This window comes from Bos javanicus, chromosome 16, assembly GCF_032452875.1.
Source record: "Bos javanicus breed banteng chromosome 16, ARS-OSU_banteng_1.0, whole genome shotgun sequence".
NCBI lineage: Eukaryota > Metazoa > Chordata > Mammalia > Artiodactyla > Bovidae > Bos > Bos javanicus.
Window position 1 is genome coordinate 30,112,056 of NC_083883.1, and position 17,539 is coordinate 30,129,594.

At 41.8% G+C, this 17,539-nt stretch overlaps 1 protein-coding gene across 1 annotated transcript in view; it reads left to right on the forward strand.

The window, feature by feature from the left end:
* The first annotated feature begins 12,701 nt into the window (after nt 1–12,701).
* The window catches only part of LOC133227348 (late histone H2B.L4-like), a 36,046-nt gene continuing 31,208 nt past the window's right edge, over nt 12,702–17,539 (forward strand). The window contains exons 1-2 of the mRNA XM_061381794.1: nt 12,702–12,822; nt 13,084–13,146. Of these exons, the coding sequence (XP_061237778.1) occupies nt 12,702–12,822; nt 13,084–13,146 (184 nt within the window). The remainder of the gene's footprint in view (nt 12,823–13,083; nt 13,147–17,539) is intronic.

Genomic DNA, 17,539 nt, shown 5'->3' on the forward strand with positions numbered 1-17,539 from the left:
ATAAATAGTGAAATTTAAAAAAAAAATACTTTTTGCTTATACGTGACAGAAATCTGGCTAGAAAGATGGATCAGAAGGGCAATTTAGGGAGGGAATACTGAAGTAGTTGTGTAAGAGAAGGAAAGTCAAAGTTAGTTGCTCAGTCCTGTCCAACTCTTGTGACCACATGGACGGTAGTCTGCTAGGCTCCTCTGTCCATGGAATTCTCTAGGCAAGAATACTGGAATGGGTTGTCATTTCCTCCTGCAAGGGATCTTCCTGACCCAGGGATTGAACCTGGGTCTCCTGCCTTGCAGGCAGATTACCATCTGAGCCACCAGGGAAGCCCCAAGAAGAGAAGGAAGAATCACCCAAACCTGGGAAGGATGGAATGTGGATGGCAATAGAGACGGTGGGATCCAGGGACTGAGATGCCTCTGGGACTATCTCCGCTTCTTGTTGCCACTTCTCCAGAACATGTTTCTTATAGAAGACTGGCTTCTGCTACATACAGCAGAGATTAAGGCCCCAGATGTCTCTTGACCTCTCTTTTTTTTATAGCTTGTATCATTAGGGGGAGGGTCTTTTCCCCTCTGTTTTGCATAAGACATTTCAGGTGGGAATTCTGATGAAAACAGTGTGGGTCAGATGCCTATCCCCGAGCCAATCAACAGGGACTCAGAGGTCTGGTCACGTAAGAACATGGAGCTTCTCTATAGCAGCTACTCAGATGGGGTGGGGTGGGGTGGGGTGGGTTCCCAGAGAAAGAAGGGGCTAGGCAGACAATAGTTACTCCACTTTGCCCAACCAGACCCAGGCAGCTGGTGGCCTGAAGGCCACATTTGGCCCACAGCATTGTCTTAAATTGGCTTAAGATGGTTTTGAACTGTTTGTTAACATTTCAAAACCTGAATGTTTCTCATAAAAGCCTGGATTTCTGTTTTAACTTGAAATGTGGGAACCCTGGATCTCGAATTCTCATGTGGCAAAAATTGGCTGGAGCTGAATGGGTGTTGCTCATTTAAAATGGGGTACTCAATTGTCGTTGTCCTCTCACCTCTTGCTACTTCCCTGTTATCTATTGCTGCATAATCAACCACTCAAAACTATGAGGTGAAAAGCAATAAAGTCACTTATGGTCATTCAGTTCAGTAGCTCAGTCATGTCCGACTCTTTGCGACACCATGGACTGCAGCACGCCAGGCCTCCCTGTCCATCACCAACTCCTGGAGTTTACTCAAACGCATGTCCATTGAGTCAGTGATGCCATCCAACCATCTCATCCTCTGTCGTCCCCTTCTCCTCTTGCCTTCAATCTTTCCCAGCATCAGGGTCTTTTCAAATAGTCATTACCAGCCATGTTCCTGGAGGTTGGCTGGTTTCTACCAGATGGGTCTCACCCAGGGTCTCAGGTGGTTGCAGTCAGCTGGAAGGCTTCCTTTGGTGGCTGCAGCTGGCTCTTGGCTGGGCTGTAGGCGGAAGCCCCTTCACATGGCCTCGCTGTGATTTGGGCTCCCTCACAGCATGGCAGCTGCCCTCTCTTCTCAGGGAAGACTCAGTCTCTATGCTATGTGTTCACTTTTTAAGTTACATTCTTTCCAGGAGCTGTTTTCATTTCAGATAAGAAAATGAGGATAAGCAGAGAAGAATGGACAGCTCAAGGTCACCTGGTATTAAAGCCAGGAAGAGAACTGAGCCTCTGCCTTTCCCTCTCAATTTACAGTTTACGCCACTGTCTCCTCCATCCTTCTCTCTCTGATGAAAGCGCCGGTGTCTTCTAGACTCTTCCTTGTACTGCAGCCGGCTGTGGCCAGACCTGGCCCCTCACTAGGTTTCAGCTCTTCCTTGGCAGAAACTTTCTTTTGCTCAACATTATTTCTGTATGACAGCTAGATGCCTGGCATTTAGCTGGCCTTCAGAAAGTGTTTATTTAATCAAATCCATATTTTTCAAGTACCCTCAATTTTCTTTTTATTGTATAGCTAGCTCCACAGGAACCTCAATTCCTGTTGTATGTGGGGATGGGCAACTGACCAGGGGCAAGGAAATACATCTCCACCTGCTCACCGTCTCTCAGGACCTCCAGAGATGCCTGAGGAGCTCAGAGCCCAGGTATTATTGTTTTGGGGAGAGGTGTATGTGTGTGAGAGAGACTGAATTTAAGGGACGTATGGTGGTTTTTCTTTGATAAAACTAAACAACAAAAACAAACAATAAATTAAACAACACAGGTATGAATAGAATAAAGAATGGAAGCCTTTCTACTCTCAAGCTGTCCCTACACCTGTTCCCACAGCTCAGAGGTCATCACTCATCATTGTTTATGGTTCAGCCTATAACCTGCAAGATTCTTTACACACACAGCATGAGTTGAATACATACTGTACCCTACATTTTTTAGTATCCCAGAGATACCATTCCTTTCAACAGCTGCTTGCACATTTATAAAATAGATGAACCATACTTTCGTTGGTTTGTTTGGAGGGATGCTAATGTTACTTATGTTTATCTGTACTGAGTTTTCATATTTCACACATGACACACAGACACATCCATTTTGTAAAATATTTAGGTTTAGTGGTTTAGTTGCTAAGTTGTATCTGACTCAACATATGGACTATAGCCTGCCAGGCTCCTCTGTCCATGGAATTCTTCAGGCAAGAATACTAGAGTGGGTTGCCATTTCCTCTTCCAGGGGATCGTCCCGACCCAGGGATCAAACCCAGGTCTCCTGCTCTGCAGGCAGATTCTTTACCAACTGAGCCACAGGGCTGTGTTCAACACAGCAGCCACTTCCATGTGTGACTACAGAGCACCTGAAATGTGGTGAGTTTGAATTCAGATGTGCCGTACGTGTAAATGCACATTGGATTTTGGAGACTTAGTATGAAAAAACTAAAGTAAAATATCTCACTGGTAATTTGTTTATATTGATTATATGTTGAAATGATAATGTTTTGGAATATTGGGTTAAATAAAATATATTGTTAAAATCAATTTTATGCTTTTTTTTAATGGCTAAAATTTGAAATTACATAAGCGTTTTGCATTATATTTATTTTGGGCAGAGCTGATTTGGAGAAAATAAATGTGTACAGAGCAAAAGATGAAAATTCAATTTCATAATCTAACCTCTTGCCTCCCTAAGTTGTTACTGATTTTTATTGCTTTCCAATATGTATTTTAAGACTTTGTACTTTATCCTGAATTATGTTTTTTCCATATTCTTCAGATTGTGTATGTATATCGTGCTTTTGTTTGTTTGTCTTTGAAAAAGTTTATACTATTACTTTTCATAAATACTTTAATTGCAGAGACTTCCCCAGTGATCCAGTGGTTAAGATTCTGTGTCTCCAATGCAGGGGACAGGGTTGCAGTTCCTTATTGGGGAACTAAGATGCCACATGCCACACATGTGGCCAAGAAAATAGAATAAAATAAAATAAATACCTTAGGGGAAGTTCCCTGACTAACCAGTGGCAAAGACTCCATGCTCCCAGTGCAGGGGGCCCTGGTTCGATCCCTGGTCAGGGAACTAGATCCCACATGCCACAACTGAGAGTTCAGATGTTGCAACTAAAGATCCCAAGAGCCGCAACTAAGAGCCGACGTAGCCAAATAAATATTTAAAATAAATAAATAAATACCTTAATTGCAAATAAAATAAAGACAGTAAACTCTTCTGGTTTCTCCACAACCCTGATCCTTCTCCAAGATGCATTGTTTTGAGTACTGGCATTGCCACTTACCAAACTGAAGACAAGAAATAGAAATCCTAATATCTGAATAATAGAAATCCCTATTCTTCTCTATCTCAGAAAGAGAAGAATAGAAATGGAGAGAAGGAATTATTTCAAGAAATACTGATGGTATTTCCTCAAAATTAAAACAAACAAAGAAACATGAAAAACCTTTGATTGCAAGATCCATAGAATTTCAGATAGAAAAAGAAAAACCCACATATAGACTCATACAGAAGTGTAAGGATACCAAAAATAAAGAGAAAATGGCAAAACCTATATAAAGAAAGAGCAGAACACGCAAAAGAACGAGAATCAATTTGCCACCAGATTTTCCAACAGCAAAACCATGTAGTATTGGTCAGAGAGATTCCAGAGGAAAATATATCTTTTATGGGAAAAGCTAAAGACATCAAGGTTAGCTAGAAAATTAACACAAAGAATACTGGAGTGGGTTGCCATTTCCTTCTCCAGGGGCTCTTCCCAACCTAGGGATCGAACCTGGGTTTCCTGCATTGCAGACAGTGTCCTGCATTGCAGGCAGATTCTTTACCAACTGAGCTGCCAGGAAGCCCCCTAGGTCTTAAGAGAGAAAGACACAAAATAGGCCTTAAGAGAGAAAACAGGCAAGGTCTCAGAATGCCTTCCACATTTTGGTCTCACAATAAAGGAGGCAAGAACAGAGTGGGAGAAAGTTGAGGTATCAGTGGAAGTGAAAACTGCACATCTTGATGGGCCTGGCAAAGGAACTCCTCTTGTGCTAATACTATTATAATTAAAAACCCCACATGCTAGTAAAGCAAACACCAATTTGAAGGAGTCACCCATAATTTAGACTGCTTCAATCTGGAGAAACATCTGAGGTAGCGTTTGTGGACGGTCTGAACACAGAGGCGTAAGCACGCGAGAAAGAATGTGCATTATCTTTTAAAAAGCTGAGTATAAGTCTCTACAATAAAGAGAGCTTCTGTGAAAGAAAAGTGATAAATTGTACTTCATCAAAATGAAAAACTTGAGCTTCTCAAGACACACTATGAAGATGCTAAATAAGTAAGCTATAGAATTTGAGACTACGTTTGCACAGGTGTACCTGAAAAAGAATTTGAAATCAATATATGTTAATATTAAGCAAAAAAGCAACCTAGTAAAGACATGTAAAAGAATAGAGACATCTCAGGGAAGAAAACGAGGAACTCAAGAGCATGAGTCAGCAGGAGTACAAATTAAAACCATAATGAGGTACTAGTTCATACCCAACAGAACAGCTACAATTGAAAAGGCTGACAATTCCAAGTGTTGGTGAAAATGTGGCAGAAGTGGAGTTCCTTCACATTGCTGGCGGGATTGTAAATGGAACAACTACTTTGGAGAATTCTTTGACAGTTTCTCATAAAATTATGTATATATCTACGCCATGATCCAAGAATTTCATTCCTAGATACTCAAGAATAATGAAAACATATTCTGTAAAAAGAAAAGAATCATAGCAACTTTATTTACATAGCCAAGCACTAGAAATAATCCAAACACCCATCAATAGGATAATAGATAACCAATTATATTACATTCTTTCAAAGAACTATGCCTCAGCAATACAAAGGAATAAACTACTGATAACAAAGATAAATATTAAAACATCATATTGCGCAAAAGAAGCCAACTACAGAATGTTAATGCTGGTGATGGAAATCAGAACGGTAATTGCAGCAGGCGTGGGTGGGTGACTATGGACTGGAAGAGGTGTGGGATAATAGAAATGTTTTGTTTGTTATTTTGTGTTTTAATAACTTAGGGGTTTACAATTGCTGAAACTCACCAAACTGAATACTTAAGATCTGTGTATTTTATTGCGTGTAAATTATACCTTGATTTTTTTTTTAAAAGTAATTCTTTTTTAAAAAAAGACAAAATAAAAAAATTAAAATGCCCAGGACTGAATGATAACGAAAACATTTTGCTTCAAAGTTATGGAATCCAGCAAGATTGGCCCTCTAAGGGCAATTTATAGTCTTAACTACTTATATTAAAAAAAGAAGAAAGCCCATTTTTCAAAATGAGTTAATGTCCGTATTTAAGAAGTGATAATAAATGTTCAAATGAATGGATAAAGAAGATGTGTGTGTGTATATATATATATATATATAAAATATACACAATGGAATATTACTTAACCATAAACAATGAATGAAATAATGCCATTTGCAGCAACATGGATGGACCTAGAGATTACCATACTAAGTGAAATAAGTCAGACAGAGACAAATATCATATGATATCACTAATATGTGAAAAGAAAAAATGATGCAAATGAACATATTTACAAAACAGAAATAGAGTCATGGATATAGAAAAAACACTTATGGTTACCACTGGGGAAAGTGGGTGGTGGAGGGATAATCTGGGATACTGGGATTGACATATGCACACTGCTATACATAAAACAGATAACTAATAAGGACCTAATATATAGCACAGGGAACTCTACTCAATACTCTGCAATGACCCATATGAGAAAAGAATCTAGAAAGACGTGGATATATCATTTTGTATACATATAATTCATTCACTTTGCTGTACAGCAGAAACTAACACAAATTGCAAATCAACTATACTCCAATAAAAATTTTTTAAAACAAGAAGTGATAATAAGCAACAAGAGTACTAGGTTCAATATCTTTAATAATCTGTAATGGAAATTAATTGAAAAAAGAATATATATATATATACATGAATCACTTTGCCATACACCTAAAACTAACACAATATTATAAATCACCTATACTCCAACTTAAAGAAAATAGGTAAAAAAGAGGAAGTGACAAAAACAATAAACTCTAAGTATAAAGACAGAATAAAATAAATAAGAGCAGAAATCAGTGATCAGTGAAATAAGAAAGAAGGTAAAATAGAAAATATCAACTAATCGAAAGTTTTTTAAATTTTATTTTAATTATGATAAAACACACATAATATTTATAATCTTAACCATTTTTAAGTGTGTGAACCATTTCTAAGAGAATGTATTCAACAGTAGTGTTAAATACATTACTGCTGTTGTGCAACCGCTTTCCAGAACTCTTTTCAGTAAAACTCAAAGTGTATACTTATGAAACAACTCCCCATTTCTTCCTTCCTCTAACTCCTGGCACCTACCCTGCTACTTTCTGTCTATGAATTGGAGGTTTGTTCTAGGTATTCATGTAAGTGTGGAATCTTATAGTATTTGTCCTTTTGCGTCTGGCTTATTTTACTCAGCATAATGTCCTCAAGTGTCAACCATGTTATAATGTAGTATGTATCAGAATTTCCTTTGTTTTTAATACTGAATAATATTCCATGGTATGTGTATATCACATTTTATCCACTAACCTGTCCATGAACACTTGGGTTGCTTCCTTCTTTTGGCTATTGTGAATAATGCAGCTCTACTTGAGGTCCTATGGTCAATTATGTTGAGTACATATCCAGAAGTGGAATTACTGGATTATATGGTAATTCTATTTGAAAAATTTTGAGAAACCACCATGCTGCTTTTCACAGCTGCTGCTGCTGCCAAGTCGCCTCAGTCGTGTCCAACTCTGTGCGACCCCATAGACGGCAGCCTGCCAGGCTCAGCCATCCCTGGGATTCTCCAGGCAAGAACACCGGAGTGGGTTGCCATTTCCTTCTCCAATGCATGAAAGTGAAAGGTGGAAGTGAAGTCGCTCAGTCGTGTCTGACTCTTAGCGACCCCATGGACTGCAGCCTACCAGGCTCCTCCGTCCATGGGATTTTCCAGGCAAGAGTGCTAGAGTGGGGCACCATTGCACAGCAGCTGTACTATTTTACATGCTCATCTACACTGCTTAAGTATTTCAGTTTTTCCACATCCTCCCCAATATTTGTAATTTTCTGTGGTCTTCTTTTCTTTTTATAGTAGCCATTCTAATGGGCGTGAGATGGTGTCTCAACGTGGTTTAGATTTGCATTTCTCTAAATGATTAGTAGAGTCGGTCACGACTGAGCGACTGAACTGAACTGAATTGAAAGGATTAGTAAGGTTGAGCATCTCTTAACATGCTTGTCGGTGTTTGTACGTCTGGAGAAATGTCTACTCAGGTCCTCTGGCCATTTTGTAGTAGAGTTGTTTGTTTTCTTACTCTTGAGTTGTAGAACTTCTATATATATATTTAACATAATCCTCCTTATCAAATATATGATTTGCAAATATTTTCTCCCATTCTATAGATTTCCCACTGTGTTGTATATGTCTTCTAATCCACAGAAGTTTTAAATTTTGACTAACATTTAATTAGTTTGTAGTCTAACTTACCTGTTTTTACTTTTGTTGCCAATGCTTTTGGTCAAATCCAAAAAGAAAAAAAAGTGCTGTTAAAATCCAGCATCATGAAGCTGTTCCTCTATGTTTTCTCCAAAGAGTTTTATATATGCCCTGCCCTCCGTCTCCTCCAAAGATAAAATTTATCTTGCCCCTATTTGAGAACCAAGCGTGGGGAGGAAGCACACTGTAACCGATCACCTGAACTCTGAACCAGAGTTGTCTCTGGGTTTTACTGTGTGTGACTTTTGTAGTGTTGGCAGGATTTAAACCTTTAGTCGTTCTTGGTCATCTGCTGATGTGTGTATTAGAGATTATATATGTGTTCATCTCTGGTTTTGTTTGTCATGGCTGGTGATTTAGTCTGTGGGGAGCAGGGTGGGGAGGTGAGAGTGGGTGCATGCTCCTGCAATGGGGTGCTGGTAGGTTATTCTGCCTGCAGGAGTTCTTACCCCTCCTGGAGACAGCAGAAGTCAGGAGCCACAAGAGGCTCTCCAGTTCCCACACCTAACCTGGATGTGCCCTCATAGCCTTGACTAATACCCCTAAATTCCTCTTCCCCTTTTAGCTGTTGTCTGGGTGTGCAGCTTTTCTTACCCACTAGTAGCTGATGGAGTCAGCTATTAGCATAACTGACTCCATCTTGGGCACTTACAGTTTCTCCTATCCTTCTGTTGACCCTACCCAGGACTGTACTGTGCAGAAAATCATTTCTCTGTTGTCAAGGGCATTGTAATTAGTAGATATTGTTTAATAATTATTAGGACCATGTAGCCTCTATGCTCTGTTATTCCCCAGACAATGATGGAAACCTTCGCTGATATATTTCTGGTGCCCATGAGACTAGTTAGTCATTTGTAAGTCTTGACTTAGGAATGCATGTGCTGTTTCTAAGCCTCTGCCCTCATTTCCTAGATTAACTATAAAATTGTCCCAGGTGTGGAGAGCAGCTGCACATTCTTCCGGATCAACCTGATTATGCTCCCACCAAGTGAGTAAGTGACTCTATAATAAACCGATCCATTGATTGTAAGGAGTGGCCTGCCTCATTTTTTCAGTCTTAAGATGCCTTCTGAGTTCAGTGGGCAAATTTCATTCCCTCCGTCCTCCAACACCCAGCCTTGCTCCTGCGGCACCGTCTGCTGTGGTGTTATCTGGGAGTTTCCCCACACGCCCCACCCTGTCTGCTCTGTCGTTTGGGGTTTTCTGAGGTCTTGGCCCACCATACGTTGTAAGACCTGGGATGCCATGTCCTGCCTTCCCATCTCTGGGCCTCACGGGACCCAACCCTGTGTTCCCTGGCTCTCACCAGCGTGCCCCTCTCCTATTAGGAAAGGCTCCCCACGGGTTAGTTCCTGTATCAACTGGGCTACAGCACCCTACCCACCTGAATCTCATTGACTGGAAAAAATACACTGTTGAAAAGTTGAGACTTATGTTTTATTTGCTGCATTACTGAGCACTTAAGCCCAGGAGGCAGCCTCTCATATAACTCTGAGGGCCTGTTTGAAAGAGACAAGGAAGGAGCCAGGAGGTTTTGCAAAAAAAAAAAAATCAACCAAACAAAAAGCAAACAAAAAACAGGTAGTTAAACATCAAAAATTACTGGTAATTAAAAAAGCATATCAAATCAGTGAATGTAGAGCTTTTCTATATACGGGAAGATGCAAAAGTCTGGGCTTGATGGAATTATGCTTTGATATGTGTATTAATTATCTAGGGCCAGTATCTTGTTTTTCTCCACTCTGAATTCCCTCAGGACACACCATCAGCGGTGACTGCAGTGGCTGAGGACTTGAAGGCCACAGCATCCTTGTTCACTGAAACAGCAGGTGACATTCTTGGTCCACAGCCTCAATCAAAGGGGTTTTACCTTCCTGCCAGCCTGAACATTTGTTCAAACAAGTCAATGACATCCCCACACCATGGAAACCAAGGGTCAGCCCATCTCCTTGTCACCTCAAAGCCTGCCTCCAACAGTCAGTGCTTTTTCACTCTGCTCCCAAGTGCAGCCCTGGTGTGGCCCTTCCTGGTGTGTGTGCCCTCCCCCCGACGCTGTGATACAGGTAACTAAGAAGCTCCCGTCACCCTCATCTGCTCAGTGTCAGCTGTCATGTCCTACTATTTAGGGCAGGGATCACTCCCTCACTAACGGGGTGAGGAGGGAGTGATCAGAACACACCGACTGCACGCTTTCTTGTCTTCCTGTGCTGTTATGGGCTTATTAATTACTTTAACATATTTCTTCCCTGGGGACTTCCCTGGTGGTCCAGTAGCTAACACTCCACTGGACCTAGTGCAGACTCCTAGTGCAGGGAGCCCAGGTTTGATCCCTGGTCAGGGAACTAGATTCCACATGCCGCAACTAGAAAGACCTCACATGCTGCGATGAAGATGGAAGGTCCCAAGTGCCGCAACTAAGACCAAGCACGGCCAAATAAATAAATACACAAATAAATTTAAAAATATTTTTTATTCTCTGGCTTCATGGGATTTGGGGTGGGTTGGATGTTACATGATATCCGCTGCTCAGTCAGTCTCTCTCCCCTTAATTTACTTGGCTTTTATAAAAATCTAGATTGTTACTTACTTTTTGTTGTTGTTCTTAAAAAAAACCCTCATGCGAAGAGTTGACTCATTGGAAAAGACTCTGATGCTGGGAGGGATTGGGGGCACGAGGAAAAGGGGACGACAGAGGATGAGATAGCTGGATGGCATCACCGACTGGATGGACATGAGTTTGAGTGAACTCCGGGAGTTGGTGATGGACAGGGAGGCCTGGCATGGTGCAATTCATGGGGTCGCAAAGAGTCGGACACGACTGAGCGACTGAACTGAACTGAACTGGAAAAAAAAGTGCTGCCATTTCCACCCTTACACATTTGTTTTTGTACACCTCTGCTATGATTTCTGAGACAGAGTCCTAGAGATGGGATGATGAATTTAAAATTTTTAGAGAATCTGGCAAATTGCTCCTTGAGGAGGCTATACTGATTTATACTCCCTCCAGCAGCATTTGAGACTAATATCTGGTGGAAGTTGTGAATGTGTGGATAAATGTACAGTCCCCTGAATTTTGAGACTCTAATGATTTTCTGATTTTATTTGTAATGATGTTGTTGAAGAATAACATACATACAGTAAAGTGCACATGTCTTGAGCAAACAGCTTGATGGATTTTTACTGAGAGAATTCCTCTGCATGACCACCGCCCAGTTCAGGATACAGAGCATCCCCAGCTCCTCAAAAGCAGCCCCCATGTGCGCTCCCTGTTATTACTTCCCACCAACCACTGCTTGGCTTCTGTCTCTATAGTTTTGTTTGCTTTTGAGCTTCATGCAAATGGATTCCTATACTCTGTGCTCTTTAATGCTTAACTTTTGCTCGCCATTGTGTCTGTGAGATTCACCCCAGGGTTGCGTGTGTTTGCACTTCGGTCACTAATTGCTGCATGTTATTCCACCAGGTGACCACACTTCAACGTACTTCTGTTGATGGATATCTAGGCTGTTTCCGTGTTTTTGGTTGATCCAGGTTTCATTACTATCCACTAGAATGTATTGGGTTGGTCACAAAGTTTGCCTGGGTTTTCTGTCACGTTTGCAGAAAAATCCACACAAACTTTTTGGTCAACACAATACATAACTTTTGGAGCTCCTTTCCAATTTAGGTTAGTTTTACCTAGGAGTGGGATTGTAAATCATAGGGCTTGCATACATTTGATTAGATTCTGCCAGTTTTCCAAAATGTTCCTCCCAATTTACACCCCTGAGAGCACTGTGTCCGAGTTCCATTAGTTACATATCTTTACCAACATTTAGTATTGTTGGGTTTTAATATTTTTTATTTAAATAGTTTTTGACTGTCAACAAAACTGAATATCTTTTTATATATTCATTGGCTATTTCAATGTCTTCTTCTTTAATTTCTTGTTCTGGGACTTCCCTGGTGGTGCAGTGGTTAAGACTGTGCTTCCACTGCAGGGGGTATGGGTTTAATCCCTGGTTGGGGAACTAAATTCCCACGTGCCGAGAGATGTGGCCAAAAGAATTAAAAAAAAAAAAAAAGAGTGAGAGAAATTTCTTGTTCTACCTTTTGCCCATTAAAAAAATATTTTCCACATTGTTTACTCTAAGACTCATAGTTCTTTTTAAATGACATATAAACATGCCTTACTTTATTTCCCTGTTTGTTCCTACTTCCAAATGCTCTCTACCCTACATTATGTTGCCCGGTTTATTAACAGAGTGAGATGAGAAGAACAAATGCTCTTGCATGATGAGGGAAGACAGAAATGATGCTGGGAGACTGTGGTGGGCGTTTGGAGCCAGGGGTCTGTGCAGAGTGAGAGGCGGAGAAGGCCTGTTTCCATGGCCGCCTCTACCACGCATGGCCTCACCCTCCTTTGCTTGTCTTCCTTTTTAAAAAGCCACAATATTACAGCCTTGTTGCTTCCCTGATTTTATAAGTAAAACATGCAGCCTTAGAAACAAAGCAAAGCCACGTTACTTTCAGGTGAGGAAGGCGGTAAGACTCTGGCTCTATTCACATTTTGGTGGCTGCTCCAGAAGGTGATGTCCACACGCAGGCTCTCTGTGCGTTTGGTTCTTGTTCACTGCTGGGTCCCTGGGGCCTGGAGCAGTTCCTGGCATAAATATGGTGGCATGGAAGACTTCAGGGCTCCTCCTCATTTTGATGACTGCCTCCTGAGCCTTGTGTATGAGAAAGATGTGTCATTTGAGCTGAAGGAGCACCTTAGGACCAGAGCCCTCATGGAGCCCTTTGGTGGGGGATGAGGAATGTCCATGAGCGTCAACTGTTTAGTTCCAAACACAGGCTACAACTGTGCTGTAACCAGTACCCCTTCCCCATCAGTCTGAGCGCTGGTATCTTTGGAGCCCTCGTGGACATTGTTGCTGCAGACCTCAGATGGAACCATTTCAGTCAGACAGAGGAGTTTTAGTGAGAGACGGAGAGGTTGGGTTCTGCCATTTCTCTCAAGAATTTTCTTGGGCCTCTTAAGTTTTGTTCTCTTCTACCCCCTAGTGCCGATCTACATGCCAAGGAGTCCTGACCAGGGCATGCTTGGAGGCCACATCTCAAAAAGGGGTAATGGGATTGCTCTGGACTTTTTGAGTGACTGGCAATATTTAACATAGATTATTCCAAAGGGACACTTGGGTCAGGCAATTTAGAAAAAACAGCTTCTGTAGAAATGAATCAATGAATGAATGAATGAGTGGAAGGCAGCCCCTACAATGACCTTCATCATGCCAGTTGCACTTCCTACTAAACTGTAAATTCTTTAAGGACTGGCACTTGCTCCTTGACAGTCTTAGCCATATTATACTTGCAGTGCCCTGTGAATCAATGAATGAGTGAATAACGCAGCTCTACTACTTGGCAATATAGGTAAGTTATAAAATGAATTCTTTTGTATTCTTCACTCTTAGCCTTGCATCTGCATATGATAAACAATTTAGTAAACATTTGTTGAATGAATGAATGACTGAATACATTTGTGCTCAGTCTCGTAGTTGTGTCCAACTCTTTGTGACTCCATGGATTGTAGCCCACCAGACTCTTCTGTCCATGGGATTCTCCAGGCAAGAATACTGGAGTGGGTTGCCATGCTCTCCTCCAGGGGATCTTCCCGACCCAGGGATTGAACCCGTGTCTCTTGGGTCTCCTACACTGGAGGTGGATTCTTTACCACTAGCGCCACCTGGGAATACATTTCAGTTCAGTTCAGTTGAGTCGCTCAGTTGTGTTCGACTCTTTGCAACCCCATGGACTGTAGCACACCAGGCTTCCATCTCCGTCACCAACTCCCAGAGCTTACTCAAACTTATGTCCATTGAGTCAGTGATGCCATCCAGCCATCTCATCCTCTCATCCCCTTCTCCTCCTGCCTTCAATCCTTCCCAGCATCAGGGTCTTTTCAGATGAGTCAGTTCTTCGCATCAGGTGGCCAAAGTTTTGGAGCTTCAGCTTTAGCATCAGTCCTTCCAATGAACACCCAGGACTGATCTCTTTTAGGATGGACTGGTTGGATCTCCTTGCAGTCCAAGGGACTCTCTCAATAGTCTTCTCCAACACCACAGTTCAAAAGCATCAGTTCTTTGGTGCTCTGCTTTCTTTATGGCCCAACTCTCACATCTATATATGACTATTGGGAAAACCATAGTTTTGACTAGATGGACCTTGGTTGGCATTTATAAATACATAAAAAAATTTTTTCTTTGACTTGCCTTGAAAAAAGTGGGAGTATGGATCTCCCTGGTGATCCAGTGATTAAGAATCTGCCTTATTGAATCCCAGGAAGACACCACATGCAACTCAGCCCTCCAGCTGCAACGACTGTAGCCCTCTTGCCTAGAGCCTGTACTCCACAACAAGAGAGGAGCCCCTGCTCACCGAAACTAGAGAAAGCCCGTGTGCAGCAACGAAGACCCACCAGAGCCAACAAATAAAATAAATCTAAAAAAAAAAAAAAAGGCGGGGGGAGCAAACCCAACAGGGCCTGGTGAAGATGCAGGGCCCCTCAGCAGTGGGCTCAGTTCAGTGAGCCCAGACCAGGTTGAGCCTGGTCTGAGCCTAGCTGCGCTGCCCCACCTCTCTGAGCATGGAGGCCAGTTTTCTCCTGAGCGCCTTTTTCACACAGCAAATAAGCCTAGTTTTTTTTGAAACACGAGACTAATATAAAGAAACTCACGATTGCCTCAGAAGATTATGTTCCCTGCTAAGCCTGCACAATTGTCCTGGACGTTGATTTTCTGTCATGAATTGGGGCTTTGTTATGATGGACTGAAATGTTCTAGAAAGAACTGCCGAGAGATCAAAGCCTCATCCGTAGGTCTGAGGCTGATGCAGGAACTTAAATGCTGGCAGCAAGCTCATTTCTCGAGTGAAAGCAAAGCCACGGACAGTATACATTCTCATTCCCACATTTCTAGTTTGAAGATCTCTGTCCCTGTTCTCTTAGTGATTGAGACAATCTTATTTTATTTCTTTGTTCTTTAAAAAAAAACATACAAAGGAGAAAAGAGAAGAAAATAAAGCTACAGGTAGCTCACCAATTCAAGTGGGTAATAGCTTCCCCAAGCCACAGTTATATTACCACACAGTTGGGAAACTTTGTATTTGAGACAGAACTGCCTTGGAAATCATTACATAATTCTAATCAGAATGCAGACTTCCTAACTGCATTTACACAGAGTCATTTTTTCAACTGTTGTGATTTATTGTTCAATAACTATTCCTTTAAAAAAAAATAGCATCAAAATCAGTGATTCTTCTTTCTGTACAAATTCAGAGGGCAGAAAATTTAGTTAGAACTAAATACACACATAATTTAATGTTTAAAGGTTTGATTGTTTGAATGACAGTAGAACCCTATTGTAGTGAGATTTGTGATTTGACTTATTGAGAAATAACTTGAGTTGAATTTAATTTCCTGGAATACAATAATAGCAACCCTCTACCCCCGCTCTCCACCCCCAGAATTTAAAAAAAAATTTTTTTTTCTTTCTGTGCTGCAGGATCTTAGCTCTTCCACCAGGGAATCAACTCATACCCATGTCCCTTGTAGTGAAAGCATGGAGTTCTTTTTTTTTTTTAAGTTTTTAAAATTTAAATTTAGTTATTTTTAATTGGAGGATAATTGCTTTACAACACTGTTGGTTTCTGCCATACATCAACATGAATCAGCCATAAGTATATGTATGTCCCCTCCCTCTTGAACCTCCCACCTCCCATCGGAAGCAAGGAGTGTTAACTGCTGGGCCAAAAGTCCCCATCCCCAGACTTTGAAAACAGGGAGGGATCTTGGAGCTGTGTCTGGTCTCCTGGGTTTACAGCTCAAACTGAAACGGAGCAGGACCCTATGGTCCTTGCCCCAATACCATGTCCTCTGCCTGCCTTTTGTCTGTTGAAAACATTAATCAAAGAATAAGTTTAATCAGAGAAGTGAGATATGCTGAAACAAAGGAAAACAGTCAAAGGAGACTAAGCAATAATAATGTAGTTATTAAGCATAGTCAAGGATCTTTAGTTCCCTCTCAGGGGCTTCCCTGGTTGCTCAGATAGTAAAGAATCTGCCTGCAATGCAGGAGACTCAAGTTCCATCCCTGGGTTGCGAAGATCCCCTGGAGAAGAGAATGGCAACCCACTTCAGTTATTCTTGCCTGGAGAATTCCATGGGCAGAGGATCCTGGTGGGTTATAGTCCATGGGGTTGCAAAGAGTTGGACATGATTGAGCCATGAAATTAAAAGACACTTACTCCTTGGAAGGAAAGTTATGACCAACCTAGATAGTATATTAAAAAGCAGAGACCTTACTTTGCCAACAAAGGTCCGTCTAGTCAAGGCTATGGTTTTTCCAGTGGTCATGTATAGATGTGAGAGTTGGACTGTGAAGAAAGCTAAGTGTCGAAGAATTGATGCTTTGGAACTGTGGTGTTGGAGAAGACTCTTGAGAGTCCCCTGGACTCCAAGGAGATCCTACCAGTCCATCCTAAAGGAGATCAGTCCTGAGTGTTCTTTGGAAGGACTGATGGTAAAGCTGAAACTCCAATACTTTAGCCACCTCATGCGAAGAGTTGACTCATTGGAGAAGATCCTGATGCTGGGAGGGATTAGGGGCAGGAGGAGAAGGGGACGACAGAGGATGAGATGGCTAGATGGCATCACCAACTCGATGGACATGAGTTTGAGTGAACTTCGGGAGTTGGTGATGGACAGGCAGGCCTGGTGTGCTGTGATTCATGGGGTGGCAGAGTCAGACACAACTGAGCAACTGAAATGAACTGAACTCAGCGACTAACACATACACACAGGGCTGTAGATAATATTCTGAAGCATATCCCATGAGTTGTCTTATATATACCAAAACACCAGGTGAAAAGTTAACTACATGATGACCAGACTGTGACCAGGACAACAGCTGCCACAATTCTGAGAATTAGCCGCAAAGAAAGGGGAACAAATGGACCCTGGAACTGAAGATTAGCTACCTAAAACAACCAAGATGATGCTGGTCAGACCACTGATGACCAATGTGAAGATGACTGTTAGGAATGTACTGTGTTGTTTCTGCATGTGGCCCCCCAAACCCCAGATGCTGGCATCTGAAATAAAGCAAACTTTCCTTTCCATCAACTTGGCTTGTTTATTGGCTTTTGAGCGGCGAGCAGCCGGATCCCACACACTCTTGGTAACAAGACCAGAGCTACTGTGATTTCCCAAAGGTCACCCAGCTAGTGAGGGCAGAGTGGGAGAGAACACAGCCATTCCAGCCCAGACTTTCTCCACTCTGTCCAACAGGAATATGATCAATCTATATGGGTTGAGGGCCAGTGTTCTGGATAGAAGCATTCTCTTATTGTGAGACGAAGGTGTGGGCAGAGGTGTAAAGAAGTGGCAGTGAGCAAACCAGCAATGATGCAGACTCAGAAGGCCAGGACAACCCAAGACAGGCTCAGTCACCTCGATTGTACCACA